Here is a 22,820-nt window from a genome sequence, read left to right on the forward strand (position 1 = left end):
TGTGTATTTTACACTGCAATTTTTTATTATTTCATTTGACTACCAATGATATAAGTTTAAGCAACAAATATAACATGGATGAAATTTTTTTAAGAATTTTTGTACTATGTTAAGAATTTCATTTGCACTTTGTTCTGTGCTCTTATTTCAGTTTTTGCTTCTAAGTACCCTAAAATATAAAAAATAAATAAAACAAGAGCCAAAACTGCTCGTGTGTTGCAGATATATTTTGATCCGGAATTCAAAAATTTTCTGAAGTCTAATTCATATCATAGAAAAGTTTTTAAAGCCTCACATTTTACCTGAATGTTTATTCAGAATCATCTAGTAACTGAAGTGATTTATTCAAAAGGTGTTTCTGGTATTGATTGACTAAGACCATAAAAAGTGATATATAATTTACAATGAAGTCTTTATTCTTTTTTTTATGCTACCCATTGTGTACAGACAAAAAAAAAAAAAAAAGTGTATTAACATATTACAAAACTTGTGCATAAGACAAAAAAGAAAAAATAAACAAACAAAAAAGTACAATTAATAGTGCTTAATATTAATAAAAATCTTGTTAAATATTCTGTTATCTGTTCAACTTCCCACATGGCAGCAAGAAAAATGTGTGAATATGAATACATTCTTATGGCACTGCTCTTAAGTTCTCTGTGAAGTCCTCTGACCACATAAGATCAGAGGAGTTCACAAGACAGAGAATATAAGAGCAGTGCCATGTTTTGTAATCACACGAGTTTGAACCAAGGCCACTGAAATGTACATGCTTCTGTATCCTCATGCTTGACTTGCTACAGCAGCAGCAGCAAAACTTCTACAAACTAAGAATCTACAAAACAGATGCAAATATTTCCAAAAAGAACTGCAACATGGCATAAATTTTTTTACAATTATACTGACAAAAAAATTGACATTTCAAAGCTTCTTACAACCATATTCATTAGCTTGAATGCTAAAACATTTCTGCCATTCTCAAGTTCTTTAAGGTAATAAAAAGCTAACCTGGAAAATGATTGGCAATAATCTTTTGTCTTTAAAATTGATAAAAAGATCGTTTAATTGAAAAATTTTTTTTTTTGTTTACCCAAAGTAAAGCCATAATGCTCTTAAACAGGTAATAAAAAAGCGAGTTGACATATGCATTTGTAAAATGATGACTTTAAAAATAAAATTAAGCACACATAAATACACAGACAGACAGACACCCACACACACACACACACACATGCTGGAAAACGTCTCTAGGGTGAAGAGGTAGGTTAGTTCTACTATACTTTTTTTTTTTTTTATTCAATTACTTTAACTCTACTAAAACAATGACTACAGCATTGTATTATTCATGAACCATGATTGAATAAGCCCTTATACACACTGCTGCACATGAAGTGACAATAACGGTATCCGAAATCACAGTCTTTAACTTGATATATACATAAGTATTTCTTCTTTTACAACAGGTTTTCAAGCAGTAGTTCTGGAATGAAGTAATGGTGAATTGGTATCACAGTAGGTGTAAGATTTTGAAAAACTTTGACTAGAATGCTGGTCACAACGTAGTGAACCTTTGAAAGAATCATATAAGCATTCAAAAAAAGTTCTTGCTGCTGGCACTTCTGATTCATGGAAGTCAAAGTCAGCAACCTCAATAGAATACCTGTTTTTATTACGTATATAAATGGCAACCCCAACAGAAATGATGATAACTGCCATAATACTACAGATAACTGGAATAATTATTACAGATAACTGTGGCTGATTAGATACTGAAAAATAAATAACAAAATTAGCAAGAAACTTCATAAAAAATATAATTTAAACATTTTTTATAAACAGCATTAAAGATAAAAGGTAACAATCAAAAAACCAGAATAACACATTTTTATTCATTTTTATCACACAAAAAATGAGGGTAATAAAAAAAAAAAAAAAAAAAAACAAGGATTGCTTGAAAAGTTTTGTCCCAAGTGACTGTGCATCAGTCACTGTGCAGTCATCCAATATTTGAGAAAAAAAGGGACTAACACCAAAGGCAATTCATGAGAATATATTCCTAATCCATGATTAAGAAGTGGGCAGGAAAATTGAAATGAGGGAGGGAGAGATTCAAAGATGATTCATGCAATGGAAGACCTGCAACATCCATCACTCAGAAGTTACTGATAATCATGAAATTTTCATATAACAAACTGATTAGGAGAGACTGTGCGCACTGTTCATACTTTTGGCCTTCAGGCAATTTAGGCAATTAGTGCTGCTGCACGAATTAAGAGAGTTAAAAGGATTACCATGCTGCGCGAATTAAGAGAGTTAAAAGGATTACCATTCTACAACTTAGTGGAACTCGTAAAACCTATCCGACCACGTGTCCCACATACCAAGAAGTCATGCTGGTCAACAGTGAGCTGATCGAGGGGTATTCCTGATGCGAACAATGGGCTCTGGTCCTTGGAAATTTAACCTTGACAAATGCTTCTAACGTAAGTGCCCTGTTCGAGAATTAGGACAGAGTGATTTTCTTTTACCCTGACAAATAATCATCTGTTGTTTTGTGGAAGTGCATTATGCAGATTTTTCCGTAAACGGAATTGCAGGAGTGCAATATAAATCTGTAAAGGGCGAACAAAAAAAATAAATAAAAATTGTACAACTTTTTCATGAAAGAGAAACAGTTCCAGGACAATTTTACAGAAAGGCAGCCAAATCTGCTGAAAATCTAAGATTTCAAAAAGTTTCACTTCATGGGAAAAATTACAGAAATTATTCTCCAATCGATCCAGAAATTTCCTACAGAACTTTGAAACAATCAGTAGAAAGTAGGCTGCTTGATAGCGAAAATGCTGATTTGGCAGTGGCAGCCCGAATACTTGGCTTAAAGACATTGAAACATTGGCTTGAAGATAGAAAATTGTCAATTAGGCTTCAGTTAAATGAAAGAAATACAATTCGTGGATTTCAGGAATATATAATTGAAAAGACAGTTTTGGAAGAATTGAAGCATTTGATGAACGCTCTGAGTATGATACCAATTTCATCAAGTAAATGTAAACGAGGATTTTCACAAATGAATCTGATCATCAGCCCAACCAGAGCTTCATTGATGACAAAAACAATTTCTTCACTACTACAGGCAGTTCTCGCTTTGAGTTTTTTACCCCCAAGTATCAACAAAATCAAAAATATGAATGTTAAACATTCATAAATACTGCATTCCAAACCACATGCACAGCTAAACAATACAGTGTACCCCGCTTTACGATATTAATCAGTTCCAGAGACACCATCGAATCGTTAAAATATCGCAATGTGAACCGAATAACACGTTTTTTGGTAATTCGTTTCAAGATCTGGGAAGTTGAAATTTTCGCTGTATAACTAAGCTATTTATCTGTCTAAAATGTCATTTTTAAGGTCACGAGTGTTACCATAAGGCCATATAAAAGGTCTTGAGTGTGGTTTGTAAATTCTATTAGTTACCAATTCAAATCATTAAAATGCACTACACTTTCATCGTTATTATATGATCTGCTATAAGAATCAATTTTAAAAGCCTTTGTGATATTTTTTAAAGCACATTTCTGGAGGTCATGATCATAAAATAATAAAAACAATTTGCACTTTCCAGTTTATTGGGCTTTTCTGTTACAGTAAGCAATTATAAACGGGTAGTAAACTCTTATCTTCTTGCATTTACAAAAATACCGATAGCTGGAACTGTGTGGCTATTTTTATTATTATTGTGAAATGTGCTTCCCCTTTACTAATCGTGGAATTAATCGTGAAGCTAGAAAAAGTTTCATACCTATTAAGAAATATTGTTCAAGGTTTAGGCCTAAATGATTATCAAATGAACTAATGAGACTCGTGACATAGAAGAAAAATGCATGGGATGCATATAAATTATCAGGCGACACAGAAGCCTATGGCAGATATAAGCTAGTCTGTAATCAAGTCACAAAGGAGGTTAGCCAGGTGAAGGCAGATTATGAGAAATCTTGGGCAAAGGATGCTAAGAAAAATAGCAAGGATTTCTTTATTTATATAAACTCTAAAAGGAAGGGGATGAATCTGATTGGTCCACTTGATATCATGGTTCGACTGTTGATGATCCTGCTCAGATAGCAAACAAACTGAATGAGTATTTTGCATCTACATTCATACATGAGGAGTTATTAAGAAAGGAAAATGCCAGAAGGTCATCAAATTGTAGCAGGGTGCTTAATGATTTTGTAATAATTGAAAGCAAAGTGGAGGAGAAATTGTTGAAGTTAAACATAAGGCACCTAGGGTGGATGGGATCTATCCAGATATATTAAGGGAGGCGGCAAAGGAACCAAGCAAACCCTTAGCCATAATTATCAGAGCATCCTTGGACTCAGGGGAGGTCCACACAGACTGGAGATGTGCAAATGTTTTCCCAATTCACAAAGGGGGATCGAAGAATGACAAGAATAATTAAAGACCAGTTATAGTTTAACTTCTGTTCCTGGTAAAATAATGGAGTCACTGGTTAAAGATGCATTGCAGTATCATCTAAACAAGATGCAGCATGAGTTTGTTAAGGGAAAGTGTTGTCTGACAAATTTGATTGGTTATTATTAGGATGTGGTTACGTATTTTATAATACGTAAGTCGTAATAAAATATTGCTAATGCTTTTGCTTCTATCGTAAGCAAACTTGTTTTTTGTTTGATTTTCTATCCAAACAGATAACAGCCATTCCATCTCTTCCAATTCTTTGTATCTTAATCTAATGGATTTTAATTACACTTTGAGTTGTTCCCGCTATGAAAGTTGTTTTTATTTTCTCCGCATTCTTTGTAATTCTCGGCGTTGCCTCATTTAGGTCTGTAGCACGTGCAATATCACATGGTCTTTCATTTCGCTCAAAGCATTTCGCAATTTCATATTTTTTTCTCTATCGACAGAGGCAGACTGGCCATAAGCCTTACCCGGGAAATCCTGGTGGGCCGGAGGCCGGTGTGATTTTGGCCATAAACCGTAGTATGAGGCCACTATAAATTTTCCCTGGTAAGAATTTTTGACCCAGTCCACCTCTGTTTATCGATATTGCTTTTTTTTTTTCTCTCTCTGAATCTGCAGTGTCTTCGCCAGGACTCTTCCTTTTCACACCTTTTAAGTATTTTACTCATTTTTAGGGAATAAAGCGCAATTACAAAATGAGGAGGCACGCTTGATACACATAAACAAAGCTGTATAGCAACTGAATAAACAACACCGTAAAGGCCGAGATACACTATTAATTAACACCCCACATTTTACTAAAGCACATTTCTGGGGGTTACTACCATAAAACAATAAAAACAATTTCCAGTTTCGTTTCTGCTAGTGGAATCTGTTGTAAACTGGTAGTAAACTCCATCTAATTGCATTTGCGATTATATCGATAGCTGGAATTGTGTTGGTTTTTACGGTTTTATGGTGAAATGTGTTTGCCCTTCACTGATATAAAACACAAATACATTTTCAGAATCTTCTTCATTCCTATTGTGTTGCGTTTGGTTGGGGTGATTCCGCGTTCGACTGCCATTTCTTGTAAACACAAAGGCGAATCGTGCATAAGCGAATTCGGTTCGTGTTATAGAAGATATCGTTCCCCTATTTATAAATCGTGTATGATCGAATTCGTGTAATGTAAACACGTGTTATACGAGGACCGACTGTACTTGGATTTCAGGAAAGCTTTTGACACTGTTGCGCATGGAAGACTACTGTGCAAATTGGAGCAGAATAATATTATGGGTAAATTGCTACAATGGATAAAAGGATGGTTGAGTGGGAGAAGACAAAGGGTGGTAATCAATGGGTGCTGCTCTTCGTGGACTAATGTTATTAGTGGAGTCCCACAGGGTTCGGTGTTGGGTCCACTATTGTTTTGTATATTTATCAATGATATTGATGAAGGTATATCAGGCTTCGTGTCGAAGTTTGCAGATGATACAAAGGTTGGCAGGGTTGTTAATGACAGTAATGGCAGTGTGCTACTGCAACAGGATCTAGAAAATTTGGGCAGATGGGCTGAGAAGTGGCAACTGAAATTTAACCTTGACAAATGCAAAGTAAGTACTGCATATGGGTAGAAGTAACCCCAGAGAAACATACCAACTGTGTGGTACTACACTTAAGGTGGTAGAAAATGAAAAAGACCTGGGAGTAATTGTGCAGTCAGATATGAAGTTTTCTGAGCAATGCAGACAGGCTGCCAGGGCATGTCGTGGGGTTTTGTCAATGATATATAGGAATTTTGCTAGCAGAGAAAAGGAGGTGATTGTCCCTCTGTATAAGGCAATGGTCAGGCCACGCCTTGAGTACTGCGTACAGGTCTGGAGGCCTCATTTTAGGAAGGATGTAGATTTGCTTGAGCGTGTACAGAGAAGGGCAACAAGATTGGTGAGGAGAATGAAGGGACCCTCTTACCAAGAGAGGCTTAAGTTCTGCAATTTGCAATGGCTGGAGACTAGGCACCTGCACGGTGATCTGATTGAGGTGTATAAGGCCTTGAATGGGTTGAGTACACTGAATTCTGATGGGGTTCATCCCCTTGTTCAGATTACAAACGTAAGGGGGCATAAATTCAAATTAAGGAAAGACAGATGTAGAATAGATATGCGGAAATTTGTCTTTAGCCAATGGGTCGTTAATTGCTGGAACAAACTTCCATCTGTCGTTGTGGAAGTTGATAGGTTAAATAAATTTAAGGAGGAACTGGACAAATACTAAGAAGGAATGGTTTGATTTTTTTGGCTGATGCTGCATAGGTGGTAGATGATTTTCATCAACCGGTGAAATACCACCACTTTGCTTATTGGAGGCTTGAAGTGGTGAAACCCATGTTTAGTCTCTATAGCAAAGTTTCCGGCATCCCCCTCCCCCCATACTTCTCCTTCAACCCATGCACGGTACTAAGTAGTATAGGTTTTGATACCTTTCGTGTTTGGGGTTTTCATAAAAAAAAAAAAAAAAAAAAAAAAAGCTTATACACTGCTTTCTTGTATCACATGCCACTACTACTACTGAAATCTTCAATCGTATAAAAAACATTAATAAGTTTTCAGAATCTTCTCTTCATTCCTTTTTTTAAGCTTCGTAAACTTGTTACTCCATGCGAATCGTGTTAGTTGCAATTTGTGTGTGCCGTTAAAAATTGCTTATGCACGCAATCGTGAAATTTATAATTAAAAGAGAAGATTATCTTGGAAACAAACTCCTCTTGAAACCTTTCTGAAGATGACTCCTTGTGCAACAAACCAACGAGTGCCGAGTCAATAATTAGTGATCAATGAGTGTGCATTTAGTCGATGATGATGAAGAATAAACATTCTTTAACATTTGTAAGTTGTAAATAATTTCTCTATTATTATTTGCTTGATTTCACAGGCTACATTTTCATTTCTTTCAATAAATCAATCATTGTTTAAACAAACTAATTAGCTAACTAATTTCACTGTTGAGAACATAACACCTATTTTTAACCTTATGTCTATGGGAAATAAATTCCCGGTTTAAGAGTGCATGCTAGGAACGAATTAACTTGTAAAGACAAGAACTACCTGTATTTCTTAAAATTGTAGGCCCAATGCTGACATGCTTTGATCCAGCAAAATATGTCGATTCATGGCTGCTTTAGAAGTGCAATTCAGTAACAGACAAACAGTAATAAAAAAAAAGTCATCTTAGTGTGTGTCGGATAAAAATTTGGAATTTTCTATAAAAACTTATTATGAAATTATTTTTATTTATATTTTTACTTATTTTTTTATATACTTGTATAATAAATTTATGCTTAATAAACTGTTGTGTTAAATACTTAATTTGTCGTTCTTGTTCCATAAACATTACTAGTGAAGTAACAATATCAGAAAATAATTTTTTAGTTTACTTTTAATATCCTTTTAATTTAAAATTTTTACTGATAGCAAAGAACGAGTACCAGCACCTATTTTTTTTACAAAAAAAAAAAAAAAAAAAAATAGGTGCTGGTAATGTCATCTCTGCCTGTCAATACCACAACAGCTATCCCCTTGTGAACATAGCAGTGGATAGAGTCGCTGCACTTTCACAATGTGGAATGCCTGGGATTGATATTTGTCAACTGAGTGGAAAAGAGCATCACACTCTATGATGCTCAGCGCTTACAAACATTGGGAAACTGTGTATAATGTCAAGTGTTGTCAATAAAATGGCCGAACTTGAACTACTGGTCAGGACAACTAATGCTGATGTAAGGCTAACAGAAATGTGGTGCCACCAGGAAATTCGGTGTGACCAGTCCCACTATGGTATGCATAATGTATTTAGGAAAGATAGGGAATATAGAAAAGGTGAAGGTGTCATGCTTCTTATCAAAAGCAGCCCGAGTTCAAAATGAGCTTTTGACGAGTCTGAAGTTACATCTGCCAGCATCGAATATGTGTGGTGAGTTAGTTGGAAGCAAAGGAACAATGAGAGTGGGAGTAACCTACAGACCAGAAGATTGTGAAGAATATGATGAGTCTTTACATGTAAACAGAATGGGCAAGCAAGCAAAAATGTTTTATTCTGGGTGACTTTAATCTGCCCCAGACTGATTGGAAGTTGGAGGACACTCACAATGGCGAAAAACTGTTTTAAATAAGCTATATGATTATTATTTGTACCTGCATGTTAGAGAGAGTACTAGGTGTGAGAATATTCTTGATCTCGTCATTACTAATGATTCAGATGAAATCACAGGGCTTAAAGTACAGTAACCATTGTCAGGAAGTAATCACACAATCGTCAGTCGAAAGATGAAGTTAGATGTTGCAGTAGTTAAAGGTAAAGGCATGGTTTTTAATTTCAGAAGAGGGGACTTTCACAGTTTAAAGCACTATATGGTATCTGTGAATGGGCAAATTGCAGAAGGATGGCGAATACATTTGAATCATGGAATACTTTTAAAGCAAAAATCAGAGAAGCCATAAACACATACATACCTTTAAGAAAATATTGCAGGAGGAGGAGAAGGATGCCAAAATGGATGAATGTGGAGCTGGCTGGTCAAATAGAGCAGAAAAAAGATAGCATGGGACAGTTATAGAGCGATGAAAAGCACTAAAGCTTATAACAGGTACAAGTTGATCTGTAATAGTACCACAAATAAAGATCAAGGGAGGCTGAGTATGAGAAAGCATTGGCCAAGAGAGCAAAGAATGAGGATAAGAATTTTTTCATGTATGTGAAGACAACAAAGAAGAAAGCAAATCAGATTGGACCCTTGTGCACTGGGTGTGGGAAAGTCTTAGACAAAACCTGCTGATGTTGCGGATGAATTGAACAGGTACTTTGCATCTGTCTTTACTGATGAAAAACTTTTAATGCTGAGAAGAAGCTGTGCAAGTGAGGCTGAGCCATATGAAATTGGTGATGTCGTAAATTACAGGATTGTTAATTAGAAAAACTTTGAACATAAAGGCAAGTTTGTAGTTCTAAGGGAGCATAGTGAACCATTCAAGTTAATGAGTGCATCTTTGGGATCAGGGGAGATTCCTTTGGGTTGGAGAAGTGCCAATGTATCTCCAATACATAAAAGTGATTCCAGGAGTGAAGTTGGTAACTACAGACCAGTTAGTCTGACTTCACTGGTAGGAAAAATCTTAGAGGCAGTGATTAAGAGTGCAATCTAGGAACATTTAGGTAGATATGGTATTCTGAAGGACAAACAACATGGCTTTGTTAAGGGTAAATCATGCTTACCTAACTTAGTAGGCTGTTTTCACAGTTACTCATGAGCTAGATTTAGGAAATAATTTCAATATAGTTTATTTAGATTTTAGCAAAGCATTTGACTCTGTCCCTCATGAGAGGTTACTGTATAAGCTTGAACAGGTTGTGTGGCTGCAGAGCAGAAGGATATGATTAATGGATATTCTTCAGATTGGGTAATTTCAAGAGTGGGATCCCTTGAGGATCGGTTCTCGCACCACTGTTGTTTCTCATTTTCATAAATGACATCGATGAAGGGATAGAAGGCGTGATGTCAAAATTTGCAGATGATGTAAAGATTGGCAGAGTTGTTAGTGATCAGTGCCAAGCAGCGCTCCTTCAGGATGACTTGAACAGACTTCAAAGATGGTCAGAGAAGTGGCAGTTATGTTTTAATGCTGCTAAATGCAATGTCTCACACTTGGGGAATAGCAACCCACAAATAAATTATACACTTGGTGGGGTTGAATTAAAAACAGCGGAGGAGGAAAGGGTTCTGGGAGTTAAAAATATGGAACAACAAAGTTTTCTGAACAGGATAAACAGGCAGCCAGGAAAAACCATGATGTCCTATCAACAATTTATCAAATGCTGTCCTGTAGAGATAGGGAGGTCATCTCCCATTGTATAAGGCAATTGTGTGACCACATTTGGAATACTGTGTTCAAGTATGACGACCTCATCTGAAAAAAGACATCAAGCTTCTTGAAAGGGTCCAAAGATGGGAAACTCGAATGGTGAGATTGGCAGAAGAGAGACCATATGAGGAAAGACTCCAATTATATGGGCTACAGAGCTTGGCAACCAGGCACCTCAGAGGTCACCTGATTGAGGTTTGTAAGGTTCTGAGAGGGATCGGTAAAATGAATGAAGGTGGAATTATCACTGTTCTAAAGAATTCCAGAACTAGGGGTTATAAATTCAAATTACAGGGCTTTAGATTAGATTGTAAGAAATTTTCTTTTAGCTAGCAAGTTGTTGACATGCTTTAGATTAGATTGTAGGAAATTTTCTTTTAGCCAGAAAGTCGTTGATAGCTGGAACAAGTTGCTCTCGCAGGTAGTTTAGGCTGACAGTTTGAATAAATTCAAAAGTCAACTGGATACTTACCTGTGTGAGGATGGAAGCATATAATTTGTTTTCTTATGTAGTTGGTTGCAGTTTTTTTTTTTTTGCCAGTGCAGTAAAAGTCTTTGCACTATATGGCAAATAAAAGTCTTTGGCTTCTTTGCACTATATGGCAAATAAAATTCCACATTGGTACACTGTGATCACTGCTACCAAGTGGGTCTTTTATCTGCAGATTCTTAATGCATGTAGAATCACTGGTGATAACCAGATCAACAGTATTGCTTCCTCTTGTTGCCAGATGATATGGTAATACTTGTGCACAGAAATTCCAGAAAGGAGCTTGAAATGAGATCTGATCGCATATTGAAAGAGTTATGGAAGCGGTAGTTTACACAGGTTGAAAATCTCCACATCCAAAACTAAAATCATGATGTTAAAGGGTAAATTGGCTCTTAGTAGATCTCTTAGTAGATCTGGGTATGTTACTTAAATGGTATTTCCTTACAGCAGGTTAATGATTAAATATTTGGGAATATGTATTGCTAGTGGCTTGAACTTTATCTTGCATATTACCTATATATCAGAGAAGGTGAAGAAATATATTGAAATGATCTCAAGAATATTGTGGGTCGAATGGGGTATAAAGGGAAAAGCACTACTTGATTTATAACTGTATTTTTCTGCCAATTGTTATTTATGGTGAATCAACCTGGATTGGCCATGCAATCAATGTAAGCAACATCAGAAAGCTTTATTCTATACATCGAGTTATGTTACTCAAAATGGTTCTGGCCCGCAGAAGTTTTGCAAGTGTTAGTTGGCAAGATGCCATTTGATTTACAGTTAGTATTTAGAGGCCTGTTCTTTTGTTTGAAAAGAGGTATAAAATCTGAGTTGCTGGGCATTGAAATTAATACTTTAAATGACTTAAGAAATGAAGAGGATTTGGGAGCTCCTTTTATAAAAATGGCAAAGCAGATGGAATTGTTCGGTAAAATGGTATAAATTATACTAAACTGATCTGGGTAGTACCTAATCTACATTGTACATTCTTATTAACGGGCCACAGATAATTTTTTTGCTAAACTGAATAGTCTTGGAATTGTAGAAAGATGCAACTGTACACATAGTGATCTAGAAACACAGGAACATGTTTTTAATCGTTTGGAAAATGCTGATTTATGTTTGGATTTACTGAATAATGTTGATAATGTAACTCGTCTAGTGCATGGGATTGAGCCATTACTTATTAAAACAAGGGAAAATTTTGTTGCCTTTCAAAATTTTGCATATTTAGTTTTTGTGAGAAGGAACATTCTTTTGCAATTGGAAGAATTAAGATTGAATAATGGACGAATTGGTGGACTGTACCATTTTATTTACATGGAATAGTATGTTATTTTTTATATAGAAACAGAAATTTCTTTGCAAAAGTGGACAGAATGTTGGTACAGGCAACCCCCGTGTAACACGGTACTTCTACAACACAGTTGCGCTCTAACACGATTGATAAATTGCGGAAATCCTCGCACAACACAGTACTTATATAACACGGTTATAGAATTTCGGTAAAAAAGGGTATTTTTGAGCTTTTGTGTGGCGGAAACCCTGCTATTACGTTGGATGTAATTTTTCAATGTTTCCACTGTTTTTGAATCCCCTCTGTTGACTCGCTAGTAAAAAAATATTATTGAGAAATCCCTGTATTTTATTTTGTTGGGAAACTCCCTTGTTACGTTCTGTGATATTGAACTTGTAGCTGTTGAACTTGTGGAAAAATCTAGATTTCAAAGTTTTATTACTATTGGATAGCACAGCAGGCCAACCAAAATATTAAGTCATCCAAACGTTGAAGTTATGTTCCTACCGCCACATTTGTAGTGGGTTAATACAACTTCTTTCATTCAGCCATTAGATCAAGGCATTATATCCACCTTTAAAACTCATTCCATCAGAAAATCGTTACAATGGATTTTGGAAAAAATTGATTCTGAATCTATTGAAGTAATGGAGGCATGGATACATTTCTCAATTGTGGACTGTATCAGAATCATAGCTTTATCGCTGAAAGAAGTAAAACCGCCAATATTAAATGCGTGTGGAAAATGTATGGCCAGAGCCAGTTCATTCAAGAAATATGATCGAACAGGCAGAAAACAGAATCAGTGCGATAGTAGAACTTGCTACATCGGTATGAGGAGAAGGTTTTGGTGGTATGACTACTGAAGCCCTCGTGGGTAGCACAGTTCGTAGAATTGTTCTCTTCCCCACACCGGCCGTAAAAGACCCGTGTTCAAATCCCTTTGATGAAGGGAGGAATTTTTATGGGTATTTTTCACAATGTGGCTGAGTTAATCGGGCTGAGGCAAGGTAACATGGTTTTTTCTCCTGCAAACTCGCGCCCAGCAAAACAGAAAATCGACCTCAGGACACATGCAATTTATAGACAATATACAACACACAGAGTAACATGGCCTTAGTTGCCGATGCTCCTAAAAAAATAAAAAAAGATATGATTACTGAAGACATTCAAGAATTACTGGTAGAAAAAGATACCGGCATAGCGGATTTTGTGCAAATGGCATTGGAGGTAAAATCAAATCAATTCAGATGAAAATTCTAAACTTCCAAATTTTACACTAAAAAGCATAGGGGAAGGCATAAAGTTAGCCAAGCAATGAGATTCTTATTTTTTAAATGCAGATTCTTGAATGAAAGGAGCCCAAAGTTCAAAAGGAAGCTTCAAAAATGCTTAGTTCCATACGATGAAATTCACAAATATTTATCAAGCAAAAGCAAACAAACCCAGATTACTGATTTTTTAAAGAGAGCAGAAGATACACGAAATCTAGAATGGTGTATTTTTGTTTTGTTAACATTTTTTAACGAAATAGTGTATTTCTGTTAGCTTTTGGAATGTAACCCCTTTTTTGTACTTTTCCTTAGTCCTGTATAACACAGTTTCACTCAACATGACATTTTACTGGAACCTAATAACCTTCTTATACAAGGGTTACCTGTACTCCGTTTCCTTCATAGGTGGGTGTCCACTTCGGCTCCTGCCAATGCAGATGGGAAGAAGCCTTAGTTGTTGTTTTCTTGGGTTTGATCCTGCAATAACACCAGCTTGATTTTTCTGGTTAATATGAATAACTTCTGTTCAGCTGACTGTCGGTGGATTGCTGTCCTTTGAATTGTTGTAGGGTTTTTTAATAATGTGGTTCAATTTGTCAGTTTTGGGTGAGAGTTACAAGGTTTTTGTCTCCAAGAAATTTGGATTTTTGTCTAGTGAAAAGGAAACTATTAACTGAAGAGCGCACACAAATAAGCTACACACCCACACACACACGACAGAACAAGCTAACTTTTCAGTGTAAAGAAAGAAGTAAATGCAACAATGCTATTCTACTCATTTATGGAAAGGTTCGGTGAAACAAGCAGTTGCTCCCGACATCTCAAAGGCTTTCAATTGCGTTTGGAATCGAAATTGCGCTTTCGATTGCGTCTTCTAAACATGCTTCCAACTTATGGTTTGCCAATTTTTTTTTTGTAATTGGTTATTCAGTTTTCTCTCTGATTGCTCACTGAGGGTGATGGTAGATGGCTCTCAGTCTTCTAACTTCTCCACTAATGCTGGTGTTCCCCAGGTTCAGTTCTTTCCCCCACTCTTTTCCTTTTGTATATTAATGACCTTCCACTGACTGGAAATCCTATCCATAGTTTTGCTGATGATAGCACATTGCATTCCACTTTCCAGTTTGAGAAATCTCACCCTTCTCAATCAGCTTCAACTTCTCGAATATTCGCTACCAATTCCTTAAATGCCGATCTCTAGGTAATTCTCCAGTAGGGCAAAGACAACTTAGTTGATTTCAACCCTTTTAAAACCCAGTCCTGTCTAATGTCTCGCAAAAAGTGATACTTTGGTGATACTCCAATTTCTAGGCAAGATGATATATCTCTTTTGGAGATTACCCTGACTTCTAATCTTTCTTGGAACAAGCACATTACAAATATTGCTTCCTCTGCATCTAAAAAACTTAGTTTTTCTCTTTTTCTCTTGGCATTACTTTTCTTCCAAACAGCTGTTCACTCTGTACAAATCACAAATCAGCCCTACCATGGAATATTGTTCCCACATCTAGGGCAGTGCCCCCAAAACCTCTCTCAGGCTTCTAGATTCCATTCAGAAGAGGGCAGTTAGGTTAATTAATGACTCATTTCTAACAGAGTCTCTCCACTCGCTGTCTCACAGATGTACTGTTTCTGTTGCATGCCCTTTCTACAGATACTTCCATGGTCACTGTTATTCTGAATTGGCTTCTATAATTCCCGCTCGCTCTTTCAAAACAGTCCAAACACGTGCCACCACTAGCCAACATCATTTACTGTCCAACTTCAAACTCACAGAACCAACTTTTCATCTTCCTCGTTTATTCATTCAACTGCCGAAATATGCCATACATATTTCCTGAAAATTAGTCTACAGAAGTTCAAGTCTAATATCAACAAACAGCTTCTTTCGTCTTCTCAAGCTCTAACCCAAGCACGGTACTAAGTACTACATGTTTTAATACCTATTGTGTTTGGGGTTTTCAAAAAAAAAAAAAAAAAAATTTAAAAAACTTATGTGATTTCTCTGTAAATGAGGATTCTTTTGAAAGCAAGTGTTCAGTGTAAGAAATTAACGGTTTTTTCATGGTTTAGTAGATATAGTAATTTCACATTGTAGTGTAATATTTTAAAACAACTAAAAATGCAAGGTTCTGTACTGGTCTCTCTCTCTCTCTCTCTCTCTGGCTGCTGATTCCTGAAATATCTAGGCTGAATGACTTTAAAATTTTGGTTGAGACCCTGGCAATAACCCATGCCCTTCACACTGCCAGTGCCAATCAGCAAAATGGTACAGCTGTCTGGGGAGTGGCAAAAGCTTTATGCAAGTTATACAATGTCATATTTCAACAGAGTAGTTTTTGGTATTCTAACAGTTATTGACAGTTCTTGTACTTGAAGCTTATGCCCAAGATAAACTTATGCTCTGTGAAATTATGAGACTTTGGCACATTTGTCCACTTCATTCTTAGTCTAGATTACCCAGTGAATTTTTGTAGGCTTGTGTTAAGGGCATTGTATTCTGCACTATTGTTACCAGACTTAACAAGTCTGAAGGAAAAGGTTCACAAATACCTCTGCAACTGTTAACCCCAGAGCTGCTGAAGACTATGGACATAGGTAAAATCCCATCTTAGCACTCTACAATGAAGAAATATGTGGACGTTTATTGAGCTAATTTTGAAGCCCAATAGCATTTATTCATTTAATGATGAAATTTAGATATGTCCACCTTTATTTATTATGGAATTATTGTGATAATCTTTTGTGAACACCCTGTAGATTCAAGATGGCATATCAGATAGATAAATATACTGAGTCAGTCCGTATGATATAAGCATTAGATACACAAATATAAGATTGAGAATATATTACAGGATGGAGGACTACGATGAGCATAATAAACATCTTTATAGACCTAGAATAGGCTAACAAATCAGAATTTCTTATTGGTGGGAGGGGGAAAAAAAGAATTGAGTTTTCCAAATATTGACTAAGATTTGTGACACTAATGCTAAGTGCGTAGTTAAAACTTTGATGAATTAAATGTACTGGTTACTTAACATATTCAAACATAATATAAATATGGTGTCATTCTGATAGATTGTATGTAGAATTTGAATATAATAAATTCCATATGTACAGGAAGGACAGATATTAGCATTAGCAGAGGCATAAGATGCAAGAAAGTGAGCTTATGCAGCATCAGCCAAAAAAAAAAAACCCTCCCATTTCACCCCTCCATTCATTCCAAATGCCTGTCCAACTCAGCCTTAAATTTATTTAGGCTATTAGCTTCCACAACAAAAGATGGAAGCCTGTCCCACCAATCAACTACCCGCTGGCTAAAGGCAAATTTCTGCACATCTATTCTACAACTATCTTTCCTCAATTTGAAACTGTGCCCCCTCACGTTCTTAGTCTGAGCAAAAGGAAGCATTCAGCTTGCTCAACCCATTCAAAGCCTTATACACCTCAATCAGATCACCTCGCAGGTGCCTACTTTCCAGGCAATGCAATTTGCAGAACTTAAGCCTTTCTTGGTAATAGCACCCTTTTGTTCCCTTCACCAATCTTGTTGCCCTTCTTTGTACTCGTTATAGCAACTCTATATCCTTCCTAAAATGAGGCCTCCAGACCTGTACACAGTACTATTGGTGTGGCCTGACCATTGCCTTGTATAACGGGATAATCACCTCCCTGTCCCTGCTAGCAAAATTCCTATATATCATTTACAAGACTCCATGACCTGCCCTGGCAGCCAGTCTGCACTGCTCAGCAAACTTCATATTTGACTACACAATTACCCCCAGGTCTTTTTCACTTTCCACTTCCCTGAGTGTAGTACCACACAGTTGGCACTACACTCAGGGAAGTGGAAGTCTCTTGGGTTATTGCTACCCATATGCAGTACTTTGCATTTTTCAATGTTAAACTTCAGTTGTCACTTCTCAGCCCATTTTCCCAACTTATCTAGATCCAGTTGGAGTAGCATACTGTCTTTACTTTCATTAACAACACTGCCAACCTTTGTATCATCTGCAAACTTAGACATTAAACCTGATATACTGTCATCAATATCATTGATAAATATAAAAATAACTGGATAGATCCCATCCACCCCAGGTGCCTTCCTCATGTTTAACTTCAACAATTTCTCTTCCACTTTGCTCTCAGTTATTACAAAATCACTTAGCTCCCTGTTATCGTCTGATAAACTTTTGGCACTCTCCTCATTGAATAACTCCTTATGTGTGAACATAGATGCAAAATACTCATTCAGTTTATTAGCTACCTGAGCATGATCATCAATAGTCAACTCATCTATGTTAAGTGGTCCAATCTGATTCATCCCTTTCCTTCTAGAGTTTACATAAGTAAAGAACTCTTTGCTCTTTTTCTTTGCATTCTTTGCCAAAAATTTCTCATAATCTGCCTTCACCTGCCTAACCTCCTTTGTGACTTGATTACAGACTAGTTTATACCTGCCATAGGCTTCTGTGTTACCTGATACTTTATATGCATCCCATACATTCTTTTTCTCTGCCACGAGCCTCATTAATTCATCTGACATCCATTGAAGGCCTAAACCTTGAACAGTATTTCTTAGATGGAATGAAAAGCCTAGTAGCCTCCAAAATTAAATCCCTGAAGACTTCCTATTTAGAATTCAACGTTGGTAACATCATCAGTTGATTCCACTGTACACAATTTAAAAACTGTCTGAGACCTCTGTAGTTACCTTTACGAAAGCAAAAGCCCTTCCCTTTAGTCTTGATGGTAGTTACATCTTTAAGTAATTCCCACAGCAATACATTGTGATCACTGTCACCCAGTGGTTCCTTTATCTGCAAATTCTTAATGCATGAATAATCACTGCTGATAGATCAAGAGTATTACTCCCTCTGGTTGCCTCTTGAACATGTTGCTGTAGAAAAGTCATCCAATAAATCCACAGAAGTCTTGCTAGTGTGCGAGTGACCAATCCACAAGTTCCAGTCAATATCTGGAAAGTTAAAATCCCCCATTATAAGACATTCTGATTTACTGGCCCACTATTTTTCTACATAATTGCTCATTATATTCATTAGGCCTATAACACACACACACCTACTCTCACTTTTCCTTTTCCAGTGCTTATTTCACACCAAACAGACTCAACACTGCATTATCCACCAAAATCAATTGGATGCACTTCCTTAGATTTTATGTGTTTCTTAACTAACAGCATAACCCCTCCTCCCATAGAGCTTTAAACACATACATTTGATTACAGTTGTGAAAATTACCTTGGCTGTGTGGAATTAAATCTAAATTTGTGGACATAAATTAAGTTGCTACTTACAGAAGGGCTAAACCAGGTACCTTCTTCAGGTGGTTTTCTCATTTTCAATACTACTTTGCTGAGCCTAGTTAAAAGATGAAAGATAAAATTTTTTATCACATTACCTCCACATTCCTACTGAACAATTCCAATGTCTTGAAGAGTGGAGTTTTTTTTTTTTTTTGTTGCTATGTGTTATTTATTTTAGTATAGAGGTGCATTAATATTTTCTTTTTAAGCAACTTTCGTGGTTAATCTTTTCATAAATAGCAACTTATTTACATAAACAAATAAATAAATAAACCACAACAGATTTAAATTCACAACCAAGGTAAAATTTCACAAATGTAATCAACAGAACATATCATAGCAAGAGCAAGTCATGCTTAATTATAAACTTTACTGAAAACAATAATGCACAAAATAAAAAAAATGAGATTTTTTTTTTTTTTTTTTGGATTAGAAGTATTAAACAGCAAATGATATCCAAAAATATGGTTTCTCATCCCCCCCCCCTAGGATGTGTGCAATATTATACATAATAATAGTGCTTGTTTTAATGTACAAGCTCATATGCAAAAACTGCAAAAATGTTATGGTGAGAAAAACAAAACTTAGCAATCTGGTTATCACAAGCAAGAAGTTCACTTTCTCCATAGCGCTACCTGTTACCTTTCTCATACTGACTAAATTAACACATTAACAGGCTATTCACAAATGCTTACCACAATGAAACTAAAAGATTTAACCTCTTAAATGAAAATTACAAAAATTCTGCAGTGCTAAGAGCACCTGACTAAAAATATCTTTTTATTAACTAATACCACCATGTTCTGAACTTGTATCAAATCTGTTTATATCAAAATGGACATATTTTGATCTTGAACTTCAAATTAACCAGATTTTACTACAAATTCAGCATTACAGACAAACAGAGTGGATCAGCAAATCAAAATGCCTTATTATGGGGGACTTCAGTTTAGATTAACTGATATTCGAGGGGTGGCCACTCATCTAGCAGTCGAGTATTTTTGCATTATCCTGATAACTAGTTTATATACTGGCATATTAAAGATATCATAAGGGAAAAAATATTCTTGATGTGGTTTCTCAAGGATTCTCAAATAAAGGAGGAACCATTAGCAAATGAACTGCAGTATATTAATGTGGGATTTATTCAAGAAATAACTATTTCTTAAAATTGCCATTCTTTTCAGTAGAAAGAATGGCAATTTTAACAAATAAAAATACTAAATGAGATGTTCAAGGAAGTTATTCTGAAGCTACTAAGCTTTACATACCAATGAAAATGTATTATTCAAGGTAGAGACCATAATTTGTAAGTGTAATTGATATAGACAATCCAGTATTTCATGGTTTAGTAATAATGAAATGAGAATACACAAGTTTACTATTAGGTCTATACTTACGTTGAAAAAAATGGTGTACAAGTAAAATCATTGCGTAGCTTTTATATAATAACAGAGCAAAATAAACAAAAAAAAATCATCATCAAAGATATTAAAAATTTTATGGCAAAACCTACTTCATTTATGTACTCCCCTTTTAATGAATTAAGTGATGTATGTGATCTAAAACTTTTAAGTAATTATTTTATGATATAAATATATTTGACCATTTAAAATATTTTAGGTTCTTGACTATATTAGAATAATTTTTTCACTAATGTTACAAATGGCATTAATCTTAAAATTCGCAACTGTAATGCATTTTGGAATATAAGAAATAAAACTTACTACTTACCATCATAAACCTGAACATCAATAAGCTCTGTCTTTAAACTTACATCATTCTCTATCCGAAGGAAAAGTTTATGGGAACCAAGAGAAAAATATCGTTTTATGTCTAGATGTGTCTGAGTTGTTAAGAATGGTGAGCAACTTTTATTAGTCTCTGTTTCGTTGGTAAGTACAAATACACAATAATTAAAAGGACCACTGAAAAAAAAATAAAATAAAAAATCAAATAAGTTCTATATTTCTATAAGGTGTCAAAAAAATTTAATTCATTACGTGCTAATTGCAAAACAATTTAAAATATAGAAACTCTTCAGATGTTAGAACTGCCCAATTTGAACATGAAGGTATGTAATAAAATTTTTATTTAACTTTCATATTTTAATTTGACTCAGCAAACTAGTATTTAAACTAGAGAAAACTTCCTGAAGCAGCTTCAGGGCAAATCCCTTCTGTAAATAGTTGCTCAATTTACGTGAAAAATAGGTTTAATTCCACACAATAAAAGTAAAATTTCACAGCTGGAATCAATCATATACATTTTTTTCCAGCAATGTCTACACACACACTGGGAATTTTCTCTCTCACTCAGCATCTTGAAAGCAACATCGTACTGGTCACCAATTCATGCAAGCGCTCAACAACCAGCATATATAGCTGTAATTAGCTAGAGTAATTAGTCATATGTTGTGTTTATCGAATGAGTGGTAGTGCTAAAATGTCAAACAGAAATGTCACTCTTTTTTGCACAGATTACAAGTATTATGCAGAAAATAATACCTCAAATTATGGATACTCTCTTTAACAGGTATCCATGAATATTAATGGCAAAAAAAATGAAAAGGGGGCAATCTTTCTTATTACACGCAACAAATTTAAAAAGATTCTACATATGTTGTTGCATGTTCCTTAAGAAGAATAGTTAATTTTTTTAAGTCCTGCAATATGATATTTTTTTCATTCTGAAGCATATCTGTTGTTTCATTCTTTCTCAAACTGCACACATACGGGCAAAGGTACAGAGCACCTTCAATGTGAAATCATGCATTTTGTATAATTAATAATCAGTGGATTTTTTTTCAGTGCTGTAAACAAAATGGATTATATGTGCATGTAAAACATGAGTTACAGTTATGTGAAATTCCAAATGCAGTTCTTAGGGAAGCGAATAGAAATGCAAAGTTTAAAGATGCCATATACTGTATAATGAGGCTGTATGCAGCACATCAGCAAATTTTCATTATAACCCTATTCAATTTCATTATAATAATGAAATTGAACAGAGCTATAACGAAATATAGCTGGTTTCAAAAGTCTTTTAGAATTAAAGAAGTCATTCACAAGTCGTGGGACCTAATTCAGACTATGAATTTCATTTTAAATGAAAATCTATACTAAAATGCATACAAAACTCTTATCATTGGTTGGAGAATGGTAGCAACTTCAAAATACATTGCATTTCAAATAATCTGATATCAAATTAACAAGGATATACCGTATCTCCTATTTGATTATGATAAATGTATTAGCTATACCAGAGAGGGGGGGGGGACATCACACCACAGTTAAATTTGCATACTCATCAGCACTAGCATATCAATAACTGATGTGTTTCAGTACATTTCGAGAGCTACATTTTAAGACACTGGGGAATGACAAAGCCAAGCAAAGCAGGTAAAAAGGACTGCAATAACACTGTGCATCAATCCTTTGAACCAGTGTCACTTGTTTTCTTCTTACTTGTGTTTCTTTTTTTTTTTTTTTTCTTTCTTAGCCAAGTAATGGTTATGAAAGTCCTGTGGAGATCCTTTATATTGTTTCCTTGCAATCTCCACACTCCAACAAAAAATTAACTATGTGCAATAGTTATACAATTGTCCAACAATCAACAACCCACTGGCAGAAGGCAAACTTCTGCACATCTATACTGCAACCATACTTCCTCAATTTTAATTTATGCCCCCTCATGTGCATTGTCTGAGCAAGAGGGAGAATCCTATCAGCATTGAGCTTGCTCAATCATTCAAAGCCTTAAAAAAAACAGATCACTTCACAGGTGCTTGTGTCTAGATGCTGCAATTTCCAGAAATAAAGACTACCTTGATATGAAAAGCTTCACTCATTTTTCTTGTTCCACTCACCAAACTTGTTGCCCCTCTTTGCACCCTTTCCAGCATATCTACGTCCTTCCTAAATGAAATCTCCAGACCTCATTTTAGGAAACACGTTTTCAAGCCACATCTTGAGTACTATATGCAGTACTCAAGGTGTGGCTTGATCATTGCCTTATACAATGGTATAATCAACTC

The 22,820-nt window shown here is 35.5% G+C and overlaps 1 protein-coding gene across 1 annotated transcript in view; it reads right to left on the minus strand.

Moving 5' to 3' along the window:
• Nucleotides 1-950: 950 nt before the first annotated feature.
• LOC150084063 (transmembrane protein 130-like) overlaps nt 951-22,820 on the minus strand; it is a 97,861-nt gene continuing 75,991 nt past the window's right edge. Inside the window, exons 5-6 of the mRNA XM_090375010.1 lie at nt 20,519-20,712; nt 951-1,769 (exon numbers count right to left, since the gene is read on the minus strand). Of these exons, the coding sequence (XP_090231136.1) occupies nt 1,468-1,769; nt 20,519-20,712 (496 nt within the window). The 3' untranslated portion in view covers nt 951-1,467. The remainder of the gene's footprint in view (nt 1,770-20,518; nt 20,713-22,820) is intronic.

Source organism: Mastigoproctus giganteus, chromosome 6 (genome assembly GCF_048544385.1).
Source record: "Mastigoproctus giganteus isolate SK-2022 chromosome 6, ASM4854438v1, whole genome shotgun sequence".
In the NCBI taxonomy this organism is placed as follows: domain Eukaryota; kingdom Metazoa; phylum Arthropoda; class Arachnida; order Uropygi; family Thelyphonidae; genus Mastigoproctus; species Mastigoproctus giganteus.